Consider the following 22,046-nt stretch of genomic DNA (forward strand, 5'->3'; position numbering starts at 1 on the left):
AAACACAATACTGTGCTGTACGCCAGAGCTTTTATTAACAAACAGTAGAAAATATAGTTGCCATCAGCAGTACAAACGTAAACAGTGTATCTTACATGTAGAAATTCAAATTTTAATTTCCAAGCATATTAAAAGACTCTTCGCAAAAGCAAAAGCATTCACAAGGCCGCTTAGTTGAGGCACAGGTCAGACCCAAGTCATACGGGGTATCGATTGTGTGTCAACTGTGCGGTGTGCGCGTGTGTGTTACAGCAAACATTAGGTGGTACTGCAACTGCATGTGTATCAGTTTGTGAGCTGCTGATGGAAAACCTTTAACTTTTTTAATGTTTGAACTTTGATTGGAGGGTTACTTGCTTCACAACAAACTGGGAATATTCTCTATCGCTCTGAAATCCTTTCAAAACACACTGGATAAAAAGTTACAGTAGTTTTCCTTTATGTATGAAAGGTTTATATTTTGATTAAAGGAAGCAGAAAATGTACAGTTCACACAGATGTAGCACCAGTTGAATTATATCTTTTGTACCACTGAATACCCGCTCATTAAATCTGACCAATCCAGCGTTAATGTCAGTAGAAAGGCACTTGTGTTTAATGTGACAATGAATGATGACTATGAAAAAAACTTTGGTTTAGAACAAGTGATACATCGGTGCAACAACATCCCACCACAAAGTATCATTCTATATACTGTAAACACGCAATATCAAAAAAAAAAAAAAAAAAGAAGAAGAAAGAGCCAACGCATGATGCTAACAGTTCAGTGATGCAGGTGAACTGATGTGAGAGAAAGCTAAAGTTGCCATCTTTAAATGGCTCATTGATCTGTAAACAAGTTTAGGTTTAAGGCTGGTCTTAAAGGTCTGAGTTTGGCTCGTATGCTCATACAAATATAAAATAAATAATCATACACATATATTTATATATAAAAAAGGATGCCCACCACCATTTTCCACTGCTTACAACAGCAGGGTTAACAAATCACTATTTTTTGGTCGTAATAATTTCCACCATCAGTGTCAGTGACAAATAATATTACTGTCCTTTGCTGAGAGCAGCATCTGTTTTCAGCTCCGGCCTTTCTTGGTTATTTTGCTTCAGATAAAATCACATCAGTGTGGAAGTTGCTGTTTTTACACAAAGTCATACACATGTGGACATTTTACTGGAGGCACAGAGGTGAATTCTCAGGCAACCCTGGAGAATCAATCACACAGATACAAACACAATCCCCTCTTTCCTTCCTTAAATACTGCACCAGGTCAGAACAGAATGGCTGCCTGCAGAAATCGTCCGCTGTCTTCTTATTCGCTCTTCAAACTCGCTCCGTTCTTCTGCTCCCGCAGCTTCCTCCTGTGCAGGTATCCGGTACGCTGCAGACGGTTCATTCTGGCTCCCAGGAAGATGACGATACTGCTCGGCACCAGCTTCGTGGTTACCCAACCCTACAAGAGGAAAACACAAATAATGCAAACACATACGTTAATATCAGTTTACGATTATTCTTGAAAGGACAACAAAAGTAAATGATTTGGCAAAAAACACTTTTCCCCCAAGACAGGTTTAATGTCAATTATACTCATTTGTAGCCCTTCAAATATTGTTTAAGCAGAAAAAGTGAAACTCATACAACAAGTTTTCACAGATTTATCGATTAAGACACAATACAACCTGAATATATCCTGGATTTGGATTGCAAATTAATATACATTTCATTAAAAAGTCTTCTCAAAAATCCTTAAGTGGCATTAAAATCAACTACAGATTCAGATAGTCCAGCTTTAAATCTGACTTTCCGAGACCGAGACCAGTACTCAAGGTTGCATAATGTAATCTTAACAGATTCTTTAGGTTTTCTTGAGGTTTCCAGTTCTTACCATGACAGCGTGGGGAAAGTAGCCGTTGGTCTGGCTCTGCAGACCCACAGTGCTCAGTTCAGCTGCAACGTAGCGCTCTGGGGTGGGCTTGTCCAGGGTGGGCTTCTTGATACGAGTCATCTTAGTGACCACGAAGAAGGGCAGCACACTCTACAGGAAGACAAAAAGTAAAACAGATAAGATTGACTTAAAAAAAAAGAATATACAGCATTTATGCTTTCTGGTCCAGCCTGAAGGTTTAAACAACTTTTGATTAAAACAGAGTCTTGTTCTGCCTCAGGTCAGCAGAAAGTTTCCTGTTTCTTGATTTAAATGAATAGTACAAATTTGAGTCCATTGAAGTGACAAGCGATGTGTCCTCACTCCTGTTAAACTGGCTAAAGCACAACGAGATGCACTTGAACTTATTATACATAAAATCTCTTCTTTACGTGGTCTGATGACCGAAGCTCATAAGGTGAAAATACAGATAAGGTTTGCTGAGGTGAAACTGCTGTTTACAATCCAACCACAAGGTGGCGCATGAGTGAACACTACTGAGGCTGCTAAAAACAGAACAAACAAACCCTTATGTGGAACAACATATTTAAGAAAAGGCTTAAAATTGCATATCAGCTGCATTATTCATGAATATGTATTAATGTCACTGCTGCTTTTCAGGCAGTTGGATGTTTGTAACTTATTTTGAGTCAAACTTTTGAGAGAGAGGTGAATCAGGAAGCATCAGAGACAGACCTCATATCTTTTGTCTACAGCAAAAGTTTTTTGAAGACTAGCAAAATGTAATAAAACTACACATTAACTATCTTACAGATGATGGAGTGGAAATGCTGCTGTACACCATTTAGGTATTTTACCTTTAAGAAGTTGCTATGTATAATATTTTCCAAAGATTTCAAAACATTTTTTTCCATCAGATTGATTCGTAGAGTTACAGTAAAGTAAAATTAGGACCAAAAAAGACTGTCAGACTGATCCAGAGACCCAGACTCACCTGGACGATGATGCCCTGACGCCTGTACTCCTCCTGAAGACCACGAGAGAAGAAATCCACAAAGGCCTGCACAGAGAACGATAAAAGATGGTCAAATTTAACATCTGTTGTCATCACTTCCATGTGGGTGGAAATAGGGTGAGCTGTCTTGATGAAACAAGAAAACACTGACCAATATTCTAAGACAGTTCAGTTTCTAAAAAGAATTGTTGCTCGTTTATAACAGACAAGTGCAGATGTCGCGCATACCTTTGTGGCAGAGTAGACCGTGAGCAGAGGGACGGGGTACATGCCGCTGGCAGAGGAGATGTTGAGGATGACACCTTTGGACCTGAGAGAAAAATACAGCGAGACAGATTTAGCGAGAAGAACTTTGATCTGTGAGAACATTCAGAGATGCAACAGTCAAATTCAAGAGTTTTCAATCAATTAATTATATTCGGTGACTTTTGGTAATGTGGCGTTGATCAAAAAGAGAGGAATCATTTTTTACTTGGAATTTAAAAATCAGGAAAGCCTGGTGAAATCCTTCTTTTCAATGCTGCTACTTCAAACACCACAATCTACATTAGAGGACTTTCCTCAAGATGTGTTGAGCTGATCCCAGGACAGTGCAATAAATTCCTTATTTTTTGTTCAAATCCACAAACTTTCAATGATTTTCCAGGTCTGTGGGAACCCTGTGTCTATTATACACATCCAGCACATAAAGTAACGTTCCAAACACACACACATACACACACACTAAAACAGTGTGGTAGTGTGCGTTGCCATGGCAGCCTGTTGCTGCAGTGATGTAGTGGAGCGACGCTCCAGCCTCACACGGCACCAAATGTGCCTGCGCTGCTATTGGCCAGCAGGAGTCACATGGGAACAGAGCAGCCAATCGGGTGGGAAGAGCACTTTGTGTGAATTGAAAGCTTGTCAGCATTGCGAACAAAGGAGGAGAGGGAAAGAGATGCAGTGATGGAAAGGGGCTTGGTGAGGATTTTCTTGCCCCCCTCCCAGATAAAAAGAGTCACCTTTATAAAGTGTAATCCCACAAAAACTGTTCTTGGAAAGCAAAAGACTCTCCGGTTTAATTTTGGTTTTCTTTGCGCAGCTCTGTGCCACAATCCCTCATTCACGACACTGATATTTGACTGCAGTCATGTCGCAAAACATGGAAGCCCATCATTTAACTCACCTCGCAGCCATTCTGGGCAGCACCAGACGGGTCATCTAGAACAACAACAACAACAACAACAACAAAACATAAGCTCAGTGAACATCAACTGTCACACAAAAACTGACAAAACTCATGAAGGAAAACAAGGGGACTTTATAAAGAAGGGAGAGGGGAAAAAAAAGACTAAAAGTAGGAGAGAGAGAGAGAGAGACAGGCAGAGACCGAGAGAGAGAGAGAGAGAGAGTTGCGTGGGTGGTGAGTACAGACAGCGTTGGTGTAGTCCACCGTTGCTTTGGGAACAACTGAGACACTGCAGGTACCGTGGTAGAAACAGCAGAAGAGGAGAAAGAAGAGGAGGAGAAGAACAAAAAGGGGGAACAGTGAGAAGAAGAGTGATACCCATGGATCAACTTTAGAAAAAAAAAAAAAAAAAAAAAAAAAAAGCAGACACGTGGGCTTGATTTAGAGTAAATATGTACTTTGCAAATCACTGGGCTCAATGCATTTTGGAACATTTCCTCCCTGAGGAGCAAAAAATGTGCAGAGTTGTTGAAAACGGAGACAAACTTACCTGGCACACCGAGGTCATGTTGACATTGATCATGTTTGTTATGAACTAGAACACAGAAAAAGCACCAGTCAGTTCATGCATTAAGATTACGTGTTCACACATATCATCCAAGATAAAATATGGAAGCAGATGATTGGTAGAGTAGATCCAATAAAAGACAAATCATAACTTAACTATGGAGCATGAAATGAAGAAAAGTTAGGTTAGTTAGAAACACAGTTATCTCTTATACTCTTTCAGTGACTTCTGTGTGTGTTTCCAACAAGAAAAACAAACTCACATTGTCCAGATCAGGAATATGGAGGTAGTACTCAGGGTAGGGGTAGGACACACCAACATTGTTGACTGTTGAAGACAAAAAAAAAAAAAAGAAATTATTTTACTATTTTAGAAAAGCACTGTTGAATAATCTGGTGTGGGAGAAATTAAACTAGTTTAAAATTTCTACCACAAGGTGGCAGCAAAAGTAAACAAGATAGAAGCAGGCATTTCACTCTACACTAGACACAGCCACACCTTGCAACCAGTAGAGTACAATCGGTATCATAAAAAAAGGACAAAGAGTTCCTTAAATGTTCAACTAGAAAGTACAGCGTGAACTTCGGTGTGTAAACATGTGCTATTACACCAACAGCAGGAATTTTTGTGTAACTTTAAACTCATGTCGTGACTCAGGTGCAGACATCAAAATAATCTTTTTAGAAAAGTCTCTGAAGCTCAAACTCAAGACAGACTTTTGAAAAAGGATGCACGCCAAGATAGAAAAAAATATCCCACACACACACACGCACAAGAGAGTATTAATCAATTGTGCTTTAGCTGTGCACCTCATCCACTACAATGCCATGATAATTCAACCAGACTTTAAATATTACTCACAATAAGTGCACATAGCCGACTTTGTCTAACAGAGAAATGACAAAAAGGTCAATTAAAAGTATCTGAATGCTGTTCAGAGAGAATCAGGAGATCACGCCACCTTACATTTGTATAATAAGTGTTGTATGATTAAGCCAACACATGGCACTGTACACACAGAGTAATCTGAGAAGGGAAGTCTGCCAACAGTGACACAAAGACCGAACTGTCTGCGAAAGGCTTTGTACACTACAACACCCTTCAACTTACTGTCACAATGTATCTCTATCTAGTGTCCGAATACACATTGCAAGTGACTGTGAAATGTTTATTGTCAAGTGATTTATAGTTTGTCTTGCACTGTCGTTTTACAACAGGTCATTACAGTAGGTTTACTGCACTGAACACAAGACAAAAACCAACATCGCTTTCAAATATGTCAACATGCAAAAAGGTGTAAGTCATCACTGGACAGAAAAACAAAAAGAGGTGAATGTACACTGTCCTGCCAGGGAAGTTTAGGAAAGCAGCTCTTACCAAGAACGCCGATCTCAAGACCAGCCAGCCCCGCCTCGATCTTGGGGTAGATGTCTGTCTTGCCAAAGTCAACTGCGATGGTCCTGGTTTCCACTTTATACTGCTCCTCTGTGAAGGGAGAAAGAAATAAAGTGTCCATTAATCACATTATTGTAGAAATGAAAGTTACATTGCACAGTTGGTGTGAAAACAAGATCAAAGCTCAGGAGGACGCACGTTTAAGGTCATGCATCTTAGTGAGCGGTCATGCCTTCACGCCACACACTCATACCATGCATTCATGTGTCACAAGTCAGTCAGCACATTGTGCAAAAGCTCATTACATTGCCCAAGAGCAGAGCAACCCCCCCCCCCTGTTTCAAAACTGTGGATCTGTTGAAATGAATGGACCATGAAACCAGTCGGTGTCAGACTCGAACTGAAGAGGGCACTGCGTACCAACAAACCAGCCGAGCAACCTGCTCCCCCTCCCTCCCTCCTTCCGCTCCCTCGTCATGTTTGACGCGCCTGCTGCAATTAGAATTTATTGTCCAAAGACTCGTTTAGCTGATAGGTGGCAGGGGGAGTTATAAGAGGAAAATTCCTGGGATGTGCCTCGGCAAAGACCAGTACTATGTCAGTGTGTGTTCAGTTAGAGTTGAGACTATCCAAGATAAAAAAAAAAAAAAAGGGGGGGAACCTGAGAGGGAAGTGAGGAGGGGGGGTGAGTGAAATTAAAAAAAAAAAAAAAAAAAAAAAGGAGTTATGAGTTGGAGCCTCCTTGTAGTCTATATCCAGTTCATGAGATTATTTTTAGTCATCACAACCACTGTGAGTCAATGTCAAAGAAAAAATGATAAAAGCAGCTTAAGCTGTGGTGGCAAAGGAAGCAAAAATATTACGGCTGAGGTTGCCAAATTGGAGGAGTAATTTGGGGTTGCCAGGTAGGTACGATCAAGAGTCCAATGAGGTGGTTGCATAAGAGAGAAGAGAAACATTTGCGACAATTAAATTATAGGTAGGACAGGGTAGGCTGCCCGGTTACATGCTAAGATGGGCGGTTTTTGTCAGACTAATCGTGAGGGAGGAGTGCCAGAGTTTGGCACGGCGCACCCTGCTCGTGACTACCCATCAGCCCCCTCTGTGGACTTGAAGCACGACAGGGGAAATTGCGCTGTGGGAGACGTCAGAGACAGATGGAAAGAGAGCGAGTCGGGGAGAGGGCACTATTTGAACAGGGGGGGCCACTCACCATTCACTCCCTGTTAAAATCTGGAGAAAAGCCAGTAAGGAGGAGGAAAAAAAAGTTTTTCCTTTCGTACAGACGCTCAAGTACTGATTGTTTTTTGCGTTTTGGAGGACCTGAATAAAGAAGACTGGTCTGTTTCTAGGAAATATTTTAAAAAGGAACAGGTTGGTGCACAAGTTTCTTAACCAGGCCTGATATTTAATCAGTCTTCATACTGACAGTGAGGAAGTCAAAACACAGCCTGCTTTGTTGGCTACATGTTTTCAATTCACCCTCAGAATAAAAAGGCATGACTTAACAGGATGCAAAAGAGTGTGAAATTGGATTTAGAGGATGAATCGAAGTGGTTAAACTACTCACAAAATGACCAGTTCAATAAAACAAATATACTATGCTTCATAAAAAGGGGAACTTAGTAGATTTAGCCCTTTGGTTTAAAACTCCGTACAGTCTGAAGCATAAGTATATTATAGATGCTAAGATTTATTATCTCAGTCTTTTCTATTTTGATTATATTCCAACTCTTCGTGTGGAGGATATGCCCTCTTATCAAGGCCTGGGAAACCCTGTAGCCGGTGGGGTGGGAGGTTGCACGTCACTGCCTGGCCATATACACATCCTCAACAGCCCACTCACTGTGCTCTCAACCCCGAGCAGGTTTCCATGATGTTGCGGAGACACACACACACTTTTTTTTTTTTTTTTTTTTTTACACACACACTTACCAAGTGACCTGGCCACGTCATCCAGCTTGTCCTGGGAGCGACTGATCAACATCATGGCAAATCCTCGGCGAGCAAGCTACGAAGGAAACACCTGTTTAGTGACACGTGCATGACTTTCAAGCATTATACTTGTCTGTTTAATATATTGAGTGTATTGTCACACTACTGGAGGACAGATAGTAGCAAGATATAACATTTTTTAACTTCAGTTTTTAAGAAATCACATGATATATAATAAGAAAAGGTCTAGATCAGACATTTGGGAAAGCAAAGGTGACACATCATCCGAAATGTTGCTTGATTACTCATCTTTTATCTGCATGTGTTAACATTTGCTTGCTCACTTGGTTGCAAACAGTAACAACAGAAAAAACTACTTAAGACTAATTATAACTGGGGTCCCCAAATCACATTTCCTTCGATTTCACTCCCATCCTAACCAGCTAACTTGTTGTTTCTACTGGATGCACATGAGGTTCTTCCAGGAGAGGTGGATTCATCACGTTTCATGTGAAAGCAGCGTTAGACTAGTGTGTTTCTGTATAAAAATTAACCAGCTTAAAGCCCCTGCAGAGCATAATACGCTGGGTAAAATGGTGGCTTACACTAGCGTGACAAGTGACTAGCCCCACTGTAGCACCAACAGCAACAGTATGAGTCAAAGGGCCAACATGACTATATTATACAGTCAGCACGCCCACACTAGTACGGGCCGTACATGTGGCAGGGTAGCCCCCTATTCAACGTGTGCTTGTTACCTCCGTATGAGCTCTTATTGGCGAGGCTGTGTTGAAGTGTGTGCATATGTGTGTGTGTGTGTGTGTGAGGACTCTCTTCCACATTAATAGGCCTGTAAGAGTTCTCCCCTACTGTGGCCTATAAGTGAACACAGTGTGTGTGTATGCATGAGTCACAGCTTTTCTGTAAAAGAAATGAAATAAATAAGGATCCAGGAGAACTCACCTCCTCCGCATAGGATTTCCCGATTCCATCCGTGGCTCCCGTCACAACTGGAGAGAGACAGAAAGAAGAAAAAAAAAAAAAAAAAAGAGGTCAGTATGGGTTTTCTAAACAACGTTCTCACACTATGTGGCAGGGCAAAGGTCAAGTCAACTTCTGTTTAACTAATTAGTGACTTAATAGTGACTGGATGTTCTTTAAAAGTACCCAAATGGTAAAAATAATGAAAACAGCTCATATTTCTTCAAAGAATGATCCGTCAGAGAAGCAGTGTCACTTTGTATTTAGAATTCCAGGTAAACTAATCCTGCAAAACGGCCTCCAATTCTCATTACATCAAGAACACCAGTGCTTTACCAGCAAGTTATGGTTGGCTGACTCATTATTCTGGCACATCTACTATGCTTTCTATAATGTTTCTGTTACCTCTACATCCTGTGACAAGTCACAAACACGCACACAAATCTGATCCTCTTTGTCCCGAGGCCTACGACACACCCTCGCATCAGGTTTTACCGCTTCTTCTCATATGTAATCATAACGGCTCAGAGCCCCAACATGGAGTTAAGCCGCGGGCCCTTTTTACGGGTGACATACGGGACATTCATATGAAGGCTGTAACGTTGAGAAATTCCATTGTCGGACACACCCGACAACACTATTCACCTGCCTCTCTCTCTCTCTCTCTAAGCTCAACGATGATGACCTTTTCATCAGTCTAATAACATTTCTTTTGGGATGAGATGCTTACAGGGTGTCCATTCCCCCCAAAAAAGTACACACACAAGGAAGCGTGCAGTTTGATTTTGGAACAGAGATACATATTATACAAACCAAGATGGTATAGATAGAAGTCGAACATTGATAGGTAGATGAATAGGTTCGCAAAGCTTAAGCTAGAACAAAGACAGAGGGAACAGAGATTGTATAGAGGCAGAGATAAGATGGTATAGATTAAAAGCAGAACAAATATGGAAGACAGTATAGGATTCACAAAGCTCTCAACACCCACTGATACCTGACGGGGAACAGCTACTCTCATGTAAAACAATAGGATTTTCCAGATCACTTTCAGGGTTTTTATGCACATGAACGCAGCTTTGAATAACTTATCAATTTATTATACTGACAAATCTGACTGGAAAGATTAATTCAAGTGCATGTGTAGTTTAGACAAAAGAGAGGAAGGTGTATTGTGGCAAACCAGTGATATTTAAAAGAGTGGGGAGCAGAACACTTTGGTAAAAGCAGAGCAAAGATTTCAGGGAAGTGCACAAAAAAAAAAAAAAAAAAAAAAAAAAAGATGGTAAAGAGGCCAAAGCGTGAGGAGACCAAGATAGAGAAAAGAGCCGATGTTCCTCTTGTGTTCAGAGTTCTCCTCACCTTGTCAAGCAAGCAGGGCTATTTTTAAACCTTCACTGCCCATCAACCTCAGCCCCTGCTTGACTGACGGAGGATGGGGTGGGAGAAAGGAAGAACAAGGGAAACGGACACAAGAAACAAACGAGATTAAAAAAAAAAAAAAAAAAAAAAGGCTGGTGGTGAGGGGGATTGGGGGGTACTCACGAAAATACGTGCACACACATAGTTGTGCATCATCAATATATTATTAGCGAGGCTTGATGAAAGATTAATAGAGGTAGAGGACATTCTCTGGCAAAGAGCTGGAGAGTAGGAAAAGAGACAAGATGAGAGAGGGGATGCAGAGAGGAGGGAGTGATGACGAACATGGAGCAGGAGAAAGGAGGGTGAAGTGGGGTAGGGAGGGTGGGGGGAGAGGGAGAGGGAGAGGGGGGGGTGAGGAGGGATCCTAGGGGCGGCTAAAAATAGAACTGGAGCGAAGCAAGAGAACGAATGAGTGAAGGAGAAATAGACAGAATAGAGATGGCGGTGGAGGAGGGGAGGAGGACGAGGAGGGGTGGAGGAGGTGGGGGTGGGGGTGGGGGGGGGGGGGGGGGGGGCAAGTGAGTGAATGAGAGAAGAGGAGTGCGAGCGAGAGAGAGTAGCACAAAGTCAAAAGTGAAAAAGAGAGCAGAATCCCTGGTTATTTTTAAACCTCCCCCGTGTTAAGAATGAAACACTCCGTGGCTGAAAAGCCTCAATGGGCGCGGGCTGTACCAAATCGGGCGCTCGCTGCAGATGCAGGTGGGGGCAAACAGAGGCAGGGAGAGGCTACATTCGCTGCAGAGTAAAATGGCTGAGAGAGGGGGGTGGTGGGGGGAGACAATAACCATCTCGACATAAAAATTTGCTTTTTCTAATATAGTCTAACAAAATGAATCAAGGTTATTTGTTTTATGAGCTACATGGTTCATATTTAAAATGCTAAATGCCAAGTATTAGAGATCATTACAGTGAAAGAGTCATTTTCAGCCTCTTTTTCAGATTGACTATCAGGCATGTTTTATCTGATGAGCGTTGAAAGAGTATCATGAACACAAGGGACAGGAGAGGAGTAAAACTGTTCAGATCCTAAAAAAAAAAAAAAAAATCAAGGTTGATGATTAACACCAAGACTGCCTTTTGTGAGAAATCTTGTACCAACAACTGAAGAAAAGCTGTGATTGATAAGCAACGCCTTCTATGATTCAATTAGGCCTACGATACCTTCGAAGAAATGACAGGACATGTCAAACAGGAGGAACAAAAAAAAAAAAAAAAAAAAAAAAAAAAAAACCCCAACAAAGAACAAGAGGAGCCTCAGTGCACCGACCACATTCCAGTCACACGGGACAATAAATATACCCCATGGAAAGGCAGCTGGGATGCATGGTGCTTGTCTGCATGACTAGGTTTCAGGTGCAGAGGGTTGCACCTGCGTGTAAAAAATGTGTTATGCGCCAAAAAGCACGTACAGCATCACCCTTTGAACTTTGTACCTGAAAGGGGAGAACGTGTAAGAATGTATTATGCGCTTCGAACGCACGCACAGCATCTGCTTTTTTTGAACTTGAACCTGACAGTAAAGAACATACAGTACTTATCTACGTGTCAGATGGTGCATGTGTTCGGGTTATGCATGCCATGCTTTTTCAGAACACTGCAAAAAAAAAAAAAAAAAGAAGAAGCATCTGTACTATCTTGACTTTTACAGCTGTGAGTCTAATGTTTCCTTAAAAAAAAAAAAGGTAAATTTTATTAAAAAAAAAAGGGTGAGGAGCTTGATTGGCTTTCATCACTTAACTAATAAAATCTCTCCCATTAGTCAAGTCTGCAGCAAACCTCCACTTGGCAGTTTTACATCATTTGAGGTAGTGGAGATGCTGCTGTCAGCCAATCAGGGTCCAGTTTTGGCTATAAAGGAAGTCGTGGAGTTAATATCCTTTTAAATTAATAATATAATTAAAGTGCATTATTCTCCTGACTGACCTGCCAAAGTACATTTGAAATCTGAGTCATTTCAAAAACAGGTATAATATATTAGCAAAGGGATTTCCGGCTCTGCCTTCTTAACCTGACGTCTGCTTGTTTAATAGCAGCGTTAGTTTAACACAATACTGAACTAAATAACTTAAGCAGTGCAACAGCATTAAAGCAGAAGAACTAAGGTATACAAAGAGAGAAATTTGCAGAAGAGAAGGATAAGTCAAAGGCCAAATATGGTGGAAACAGTTTGCGACAGAATCCCTCCATCGACATTATAAAGAAAAGTGAGCATCTAGATTAAAGAAAGAGGAAAATAAACACGCAGCAGAGAGAATCAGAACTCAGAAACAATTTCTATCACCATTTAGAGAAAGCAGAAGGCTGTACTTTGAATTGTGATTTTCCACTTTGCATTTGGCTACCAACCCCCCCCCCCCCCCTCCCTCCCCCAGGCCTGATGCCCCCACCTCCCCAACCCTTGTGCTGTACTTATGAATGACTACACTCCTCCCACCCATTATATAATAGTACCATTTTCTCAATAAACGTTGTCTGGGGAGTGAGTGAGAGTGAAGTGTGTGTGTGTGTGTGTGTGTGTTTATGTGTGGAACGGGAGGGGGGCTAGTACAGTGGGATGAGGACACAGAGTTCCTCTCGAGTCTTAAGACATTTCCTTTTTGCTTTTGAGTTGCCATCAGCCATCATTAGTGCAACAACTACAAGAACAAAGTAAATATTCTGGGAAATTCTAAACCAAGTAACCTATAATGAGGGAATTTATGGATGAACAAGCTGATGGGATGATTAAAAAAAACAAAACATTTTGTCGGCCACACCTGAAATACAACAAAAAAAGTGATGCCAGGTGATTTGACTATAATTAGTGGCCCCCTAAATGATAAGCCTTCACTGGACTCTGCAGACAGCAAAAAGAAAAGAGGAAATATAAGTCACCTATTCAATGAAGTACAAGTAGAACACAATGTCCAAAAATCCCTTTGTTCAGTTCAGTCACAAACACAAAGACAAACACACAAACATACACACACCAGTGCTCCCAGCAGGACTTAATTCCCATCACGTGAGCAACGCATTACATCTGTGACACACACAGATGTAATGTAACAAAAAGGGTCTACGCAAGCAAGCACGTGAGTGACAGCAACGCTACTGGCGCACAGAGAGGACGCACGCACGCTGACAACAAAGGGTGAATGTGTGTTGATGGGGCAACCACGTATGAGAGTGATGTATGCAGTAGAAAAAAAGAAAAAGAAAAAAAAAAAAAGGATGAGATCTGGATAGGCCAGTGAAGAGAAGTGTGTGAATCCATGAATGTATTCATGTGTGCTGGCAGAGAGGATGTGTGCACCACTGCCTCTCATTCATTCCCAGTAACATCACTCTGAACCCAGTTTCCCCCATTCCAACGCCTCTGACAAAACTGGTCCAGCATGCTGGCTCTGAAGCGCCCTGACGGGGGCGCGTTTGCACCGCAGCTCTGCTGTGCTTAGTGCTGCACATCACGTCCAGAGGTATTGACATCCCCCAGCCTTTTCTGTCTCCCTCCCTCCCTCCCTCCCTCCCTCCTCAGCAGTGGAGCAGCCCCTGCCGCTGCCTGCTCACTATTCCGAGGGTCTAAAAAAAGCAGCAGGAGGAGTAAAAATAGCAGCGCGCCTGCACTGCCTCGTCTGGGAGCTGCCTGCCTGCCTGCCTGCCTGCCTGCCTGCCTGCCTGCCTGCCGCAGCACCTGAATACCAACAAGATCCCCCACCACCATCACCACGACGACCAGGCTGCTGCTGCTGCTGCTGCTGCTGCTGCTGCTGCATCCTCAGCCCCGATGCCAGCATGAGCACTGCAGGCTGGGAAAAAACCCCACACATAAGATCCGATGTGATGAGCAGAGAGAGAGAGAAAAAAAAGAACATGGTGGACGCAAAACCCCTATGTGCTGATACTTGTGAAGAATCTAGATGTAGATGAACATAGACTGCATGAGAAGGCACATATGTGTGTGTGTGAGGATGAGCAGCTCATGTTAAAGAGACAAAAGAAATCCTCAAATCTGTGTGATTATGGAGACTTCCAGATTTTCATTTCACAATAAGCTGATCCAGTGTTTAGCTGTAGTGAAATCTGGCATGATCTTGACTATCAGTTACCCACAGGGTGAAGCTTTTTTTGGAAGATTCAACTTTCCTATGCAAAGAGAGCGAGACAGAACTAAAAATGAGCGCCCCCCTCACCCCCCCCCCCCCCACTTCAACCCTCCCCACCACCACCAAATCTCCAATTAAGATTCTCAGTGAGGAGAGACTGCGGTCCTTGTATGCCCCGCTCTCGTTACGTACCGTTATGTAATCTGTCGCACCCCAAACTCGCCTATCAACGAGCAGCCCCTCCTACCTCAGAGGGAGAAAAAAAAAAAAAAAAATGGAGGGAGGGATGCAGCATAAGATCCAAAGACAGTCCCCCTCCCCCATCCAAACACTGCCCCCCACCACCTCTCCCACCCCTTCCAATTCTACATTCACCCACCTTCCACATTCAAACACACAGGCTGCTTTAAATAGCATGGGGAGAAAAGTCACATGGGTAATATAAAAGTTGACAAAAATAAAGCTTGATCAGGCTGCTGGGGGGGGGGGGGGGGGGGGGGGGGAGGAGGGAGAAAGGACGGGAGGGAGGGAGGGTGAGAGACAGAGAGAGTGAAAGAAAGAGAGAGAACATGTACTTCAGAGCTGCCCAAGATAGAACCAGCATCTATATTTGGGTACAGAGCAGAAAATAGTCCCGTCCTCCTCCCTCCTCCAGTCACATGCCTTGTTTAAAAATCGATAGTTTCCTCCACCACAACTACTTGGAGGTGATTTTTGAGCAAGAAACAAAAACTTCACTATTTGAATGTATGCTGTGTGGAGAACAGACTGTACTATGTGGAGGTTTGCATTTCGAGCGAAGCCTATACAGCAGGCGATTTCACTTTATTAGTGCAGTCCTCTCTGTCTGGAGGAGTGTTAATCAGTGAAATCACCTGCTGGAGTCTTTGGTAGGTATGAAAACCTGCATACACTCTAGTGACACTAAGACTGAATAGCCCCATTGTTTCATTTACCTCCTTGTATTTGAGATACAAGACAAACTGGTTAAGATGATGATGTGGTGTTCCTCTATAAAAGTAGAGTAGCTATTGAACTCAAAATCATGCGTTTAACAGAAAGACGATACCCTGAAACATTTCTTACAAACAACTACACTGTTTCCTGCTCTCCAACAACACACACTTTCACCCTTTGAGGGTTTCTGCTTGATCAGCTTACAGCCAAATCACATCAAAAACTAAGACCAATCGGCAAAACAGAGTTTGACCAAGACTGACGAGATTAAAAAAAAAAAAAAAAACATTTTGTTCAATCCAATCAAAACCCAGATGCTTTTGTTTTTGGTCCTGTGCTACATAAATCCTCTGCTCACCAACTCTAACACACACCTTATGTTTGTCCAAAACACTTCTCAGGTAAAGTATGTTTTCATTTTGCACAGTTTGGTAATGACTCAAAGTATGACATGACTTCATACATTCTTCTACTCGGGTTTGTCTCGGAGAGACCAATGCCAAAAATTTCAAAATAAAATTTCAACAGATACTCATAACTGAACAAACATGTTGGACTGCAAGCACAGGAGAAGGTGTCACTTTAACGAGGCAATAAACCACCGATTCCAAATATGCTGGTGGTCCAGTATTGTGTGTTTAGAGACTGAGCAGCGTCTTCATTATTGTACTTGATGCCCTTTCTTGATTCCTGGTTGTGTGCTAGAAAGTTAACTAAACTTGGATTAAGTTAAACTACATTTATCAGAATCAGAAACGAGTTTATTGCCAAGTAGGTTTGCACATACAAGGAATTTGCCTTGGTGTTGTGGTGCATAACAAAACTCAGGTGGTTATTATAAAAAAATTTTAGGGTTCTGGTGCTTCAACTAGGGATATTTTGCTGAAAATTGGCCATTTATGCATTGCTCTAAGTTTACACTTGATATTAAAAGATATTTCAGAACTCCTTTGTCAATGCGAGTTCTTCAAATGACTATTCAACTACTCATTTGTTTACAAAATGTTAAAAATAATGAGTCATCAACAACAAGTTACTAGATCCAGAAATTATGTTTCAATCTAGTCACGTGGTTTCACCAGTGGTCAGAAAACCCGATGCATTCATTTATAAAACTTATAAATTGACTTTTTTTGCTCATTGAGGAATAATATCAGTACTGGTCACTGTGGACAAAAAGCTTTGAATTGAGAATTTTCTACACAAAAAAACGAAGCTGCAAAAACAGCATTTCATTTCTGAGGAAACACAAACCTAACAGTACTGTAGCTATGAAGAGTGCTAGATATGGAGAAAGACACACACAGCTGGCTGGATAGGGAGTTGGGTGAGATGGAGTGGGGGGGGGGGCGGAGGGAGGGAGGGAAGGAGGGAGGGATTGAGAGGGGCTTGAAATGAGGGAGATGCAGAGGATTTTTTTCTCTCCCTCTCTCTCTCTTTTTACCCAGCATCCCTGGCTCCAGCACGTGTCACAGAGCGTGTTCATCACATGAACGGCAGTGTTCTCTCACTCTGTCTCTCTCTTTCTCTCTCTCCGCCCACACACACACACACACACACACAAAGCACTAGGGGGAAGCACATTCACAAGGATGAAGAAGTGGAGACCCTGCCTCAATTGAAACACACACACAAATAAATTTCATTCACATATGTACATTTTCTTTACCGTGAATGAAGCCTAATGCCTATTCATAAAAAACAGTGTAAATTAGTCTCCCATAATAATTAACACCACCCTGTAACTCTGCTTCGCCTGCAGCTTGTGTTGATAAACACACACACACACACACACCAAATGTTTATTCCTGCAGCCGAATGAAACTAAATTCTTGCGTAAGTGCTGACCCAAGTCTTTGTCACTCTTGTGCTGTACTGATGAATGGCTGCATCCTTCTTATATAATAGGACCATTTTCTCAATAAACTCTTAATGTCAAAAGGGAGGAGGAGGAGGGGGGGGCCAGTTCTAAGGCGCATGTCACATCACTATCTCCCCCACCCCTTCCCATCCCTCCACCCCCCTCCCTTGCAAAAAGCTCCCTTTGGTCTAATTTACTTCCCTATAATGGAGTTTTACACACACGCAACAGAACAGACACTGGCTCCCTTATATAACATGGGATGCTGGGGGCTAAGAGTGGAGGAGGGAGCAGAGGAGTAAACGGAGAAGCGCATGAGAGTGAAAAGCTGCTCCACTAGACATAAAAAGCATAAATAACCGAACACTGAATCATTTTAATTAAAATCTGCTAAAATATCATGAAATACTAGAGAGAACCTTTTTAGGAATGTTAACTGAAAGACTAAATATCTTGTGCAAAGATTACTGCTTTAAAAAAAAAAAATAGCAGGGATCTCCCCTTCTTCCACCTGCATTACAAGTGTTTGTCTTTTTTCCTCAAATCTGCTGAAAATTTGAAGACTGAAAAAAATGTATTGACAGAAAAAAAGAAAAAAAATGTGTCGTGTCGTAGAGAACTGTGCTCAAGGTTTTTTTTTTTTTTAAAACCCGAGCTGCAGACAGGCACTAGGGCTGGCAGGAGGCTGAGTGTGTGTGTGTGTGTGTGTGGATGCTCAGTGCAGCAGAGAGGCCGGGGAAGCCGCCTTGACTCATGCTGCAATGCTCCTGTTCTACCACCAGGTGTCCCATGCACTAAGGGGAAGACCGGTCACTTGTAAAAAAAAAAAAAAAAAAAAAAAAAAAAAAAAAAAAAAAAAAGGAACTCCAGAGAAATCCCTACTCTGCTCTGCATGTGAGAGCTGCTCAACACAGACACAAAGATGTACAGTGATAGCATGGAAAATTACTCAAACCAAAGATTTAAAAAAACATGAATTTACTTGCAAAAGGGAAAAAGAATTAACTCTTATCTGATCAAGTCTTAATGGTTCCAGGGCAAATTTGACCTCAACAACCTGCACACATACTCTCAAACCTGTCTGACCAGGAAATACTAGTCGTCTCATGTGTTGCAACAGCAGCCATATGGGTAGCAAAAAGCACATGTCTGAAGGATGAGCTAAGGTATTAAAAAGGTGACAATGTGTTTTCTAGAACGCGTGTCAGTCGAGGAATTTTACTCTGGGTGAAATAAAATTGCATTTTCACTTCATTTCTTGAGGGGATTTGGTGTCTTGTGGTTGTTTAACTAGCTGATTTGATCCTCTTACATCATCAACAAATGAAAATCGGTAACAAGTGTCCAATTACAATGAGTATTGAAATATATATATTGAAATAATGTAAAAATGAAAGAATGTGGATTTTAAAAAAAAGACAAATGTCAAGAAATTTCAATCTTAAAAAGATTGCCTGTATGCAAGACACTTATTAATATTAAAATATTCACCGCCATAGATATATTGAGGAGTCCAGGGTTTGTGCTGACCTCTAACTTGAGATACTGTTTAAAGAATGGAGAAAGAAATGATTCAGAAGTGATTTGAGGGGAAGAAAAAAGAAGCTAAATGGTTAAAAATTTAGTTTCTGTGTAGCAGCTTTACACTAACTCAATAGGACTTAACACTACTGTTGTGTTGCTTATTGTGCACTGAAATGAAAGAACAAATCCAAGTCTATTTAATGATTTAAAAGGATGTTAAACTTGTTGCAACAGGTGCTTCTGTCCTTTAATGGAAGGTGGAGACAGTGAGCCGCACCACTTGACGTAAATGCATGTGTGTAAAGTGAATCACACCATTTCATCACCTGGCCAAACCTGCACATCTGGTACAACCAGCTGAGGACGACACCCCCCCCCCCTCCCTCCTTATCCACTCCACCTGTGCATTTTCTGCCATGGCATCAACTGTCAACAGCTTTGATTGGAAGAGAGTTTCATAGACTTGTCAGACAAGTGGCTGTGTGGCAGCAACTGGTTTCAGGGAGTGGCATGCAAGTTCACATCTTAGGGAAATATGCACATGCTGAAAATGTGACTGCTGTGGAAAAGTTGGAAAATAGTTTGCATGAAACCTTATAATAAATTAAAATGAGAGTCCTACAGTCTCTAAAACACTGAGCACTGCTTATTTAGGGCATGTCCTCTTGACACAGTTCTACAGCATCACATGGACTACACTGGACCTATTACATTTGCTGCAATAGAAAACCTTTAAGAAAGCTTTACTGCAGCACAAAATAGTCTCTGCTACAGCACAAGCTCGAGGAATCATGTTTTTTGGCGACTGAGAGTGCAGGAAGGAAACCTCTAAGCGCGAAGTTAGAGCTATATCTGACAAGATACTGGAGGTGATGGAGGTGGAGTGAAAGGGGGGGTGAGGGGGGCGGAGGGGGGGGGGGGGGTAATCTCAATTTCTATATGACCAATGGATGACGAAGCGATGAACAAGCGCATGACTCATCGGTGTGCACCGGTATTCCTCCGCATATTCCAGCAGAATCACTAAAAAAAAATGTACATTAGTCATTCCTAAAGGCATCCTACCTTTGCGTCATGCGTTTCATTCCCTCTTATGGCGCACAGGGCATCAATTAACCACCCCATTCATAAAAAAAACGACGATTTGGAGGCAAAGTGCGTCACGGTGCAGAGATAAACATCTAGGTTTTTGTTTTTGTTTTTTTTTTGTTGTTGTTTTTTTTTAAAAAGGCAACAAGCAGCATTCAAATCAACCGGATCGCCTGGTTTTTGGATGTTAGAGAGAAGGGGATATTGTCAACCTATCCCGATGCGATAGGGAGCGCTCGGAAAATTGCGCAGCAAGAGGCTCCAGACGCAGCAGTCTTCTCCAAATAGGAGACTGGAGAAGTGGGTCAAGCCATGGCAGGGCGATTCCTATGAGACTAGTCTCTACAAAACCAAAATACACTTGGATTTGACTCCTAACTCACTCCTATTTGACCGAGCACGTTGAAAAAGTACATTATATAGTCAAACCCAAGAAATGACGTTTTAAAATCTTATCTAACAATATGTAGGGCACACGAAATAGGACAAGGTAATGTGACAAGACGGAATAATTAGAGAGGAAACCGACGACAGAACCAAAAGCATGACAAGATGATCGCTTGAATGTATACATTTACAAAGTAGGGTGACATATAATTAACACAAGTGTCAAAATGTTAGAAAAAAAAACTGCTCTAATGTGACACATTTTGAAAAGTCGAAAGCTGTGAAAATGATCTAGATGTAGGTCACGTTTTAATTGAGCATATGGGTTTGTCCTACATCATGCGGATGGGCTAATGTGGTTCAGTAGTGCGCTGGCTGAGAGCTCACCCACATAAAACAGCTATCTGAAAAGTGCGCATAGCCTGCGCAATTTGGCTCCTGGCTCACCAATGTGGGGCATCCCCTTACCGCTCCAAATGTGGGTGAAAACGCTGATTGGAGCCCCTGGCAGCAGACGGTGCTGTGTTTGACGCGAGGAAAAAAAAAAGCAATTGAGCTAATAAGGACCATTATCCTGCCAGTCAATCAGCTGCTTACCTGCGCTTGTTACGCAACACCAACTTCCCCTTGAATTAAGCCACAAAAAATAAAACGCACCAGAATGCAGCTCGTCTTTGTGCCAAAGTGAAGTTTGAGCTCAATAACCTCATTTTGGTGTTTGCACGTCGAGTCCACCTGCCTACTTCTGAGCTGCCCTCTTCGTGACCGTGATGTAGGTGGCGTGAAAATTGATGTGACCCAACTCACCTGCCCATTTGCCCAGCTTCGGGGAGAGAAGCTGCCCATTTCCCAAGACCCAGATCCTAAAGCCTGAGAGCAGCCTGTAGAGCAGCCACAGCGCCAGGGAGGCCACAGTGAACGCGCCGACCCAGAAGAGAGGCGTCTCGGCCCTGCGGAGCATCTCCTCAACGTTCATCCAGTTCATGGCAGCGGCTCTCGGTGACTCGGCGTGTGTGAGAGAGTGTGTGTGTGGAGACCTCAATTTTAGGCAATGTGCTCTAATTTCCAAGCCACAACGTGAGAGAGAGTCCCTTTATAAGGAGGTTGTAGCATCACACACACTCCCCCAACTCCCCCAACACTTGTCTAGCCTGATTTAAAGCGCACCGCCCACCTCCTACTCTGCACCGCCCTCCTCTGCTCCTCACTGGCCGCGGTAGCTGCCTCTCGGCTGATCCACTCCGTCGGTTGGTGCATTTGCATGTCAATCAGACCTAGAGTTTCCCCCATTCATTCGATTTTCTGTATGAAGCAGGGTGGGTCAAAGGGAGACCGGGATGAGGAGCGATTGGGCAAACATTACGGCAGCTCGCAGCCGGAGTCTGTCATTGGCTCTCGCCAGAACAGGTTTGTCGGTTTCAGTCAGGATTATGAAACCCTCCAAACCCACGCTTTCGAAAAAAAACTGCCCACACCACTTTATGAATGAAAGGATGCTCTCATTGGTGAAAAATGTGCGCGTGCTCCCGCCCTTTGGAGAGAGTTTAGAGAGATATTATTGGCTTAAGAGACGTCAGTCTGTGAGGTCAGCCTGCTCCCACCTAGACACTCGTCTATTTTAGGTATTCTGTCTGCATCATACTGCTGATAACCATTGAAACCTGTGGAAACAGGTGCAGAGAAGCATTTTTGCGCATAAGATTGGCCCGTTTTGCGCCAGATAACTCTTCCACACTCACCTCTGCTGCAACATGCGCAAGTGCAACCTCTCCAAAAAGA

At 42.5% G+C, this 22,046-nt stretch overlaps 1 protein-coding gene across 1 annotated transcript; it reads right to left on the reverse strand.

Moving 5' to 3' along the window:
• Positions 1-13: 13 nt before the first annotated feature.
• On the reverse strand, positions 14-21,413 carry hsd17b12a (hydroxysteroid (17-beta) dehydrogenase 12a). The gene is made up of 11 exons (XM_044357754.1): positions 21,075-21,413; positions 8,925-8,971; positions 7,962-8,037; positions 6,009-6,116; positions 4,894-4,958; positions 4,614-4,658; positions 4,061-4,095; positions 3,124-3,205; positions 2,875-2,940; positions 1,881-2,030; positions 14-1,448 (listed from the first exon to the last, which is right to left on the reverse strand). The coding sequence occupies exons 1-11, from the start codon at positions 21,250-21,252 to the stop codon at positions 1,308-1,310; spliced, it is 993 nt and encodes a 330-aa protein (XP_044213689.1). The 5' UTR covers positions 21,253-21,413; the 3' UTR covers positions 14-1,307.
• Between the last annotated feature and the right edge of the window lie 633 nt (positions 21,414-22,046).

The sequence above is a fragment of the Thunnus albacares genome, chromosome 7, assembly GCF_914725855.1.
Source record: "Thunnus albacares chromosome 7, fThuAlb1.1, whole genome shotgun sequence".
NCBI lineage: Eukaryota > Metazoa > Chordata > Actinopteri > Scombriformes > Scombridae > Thunnus > Thunnus albacares.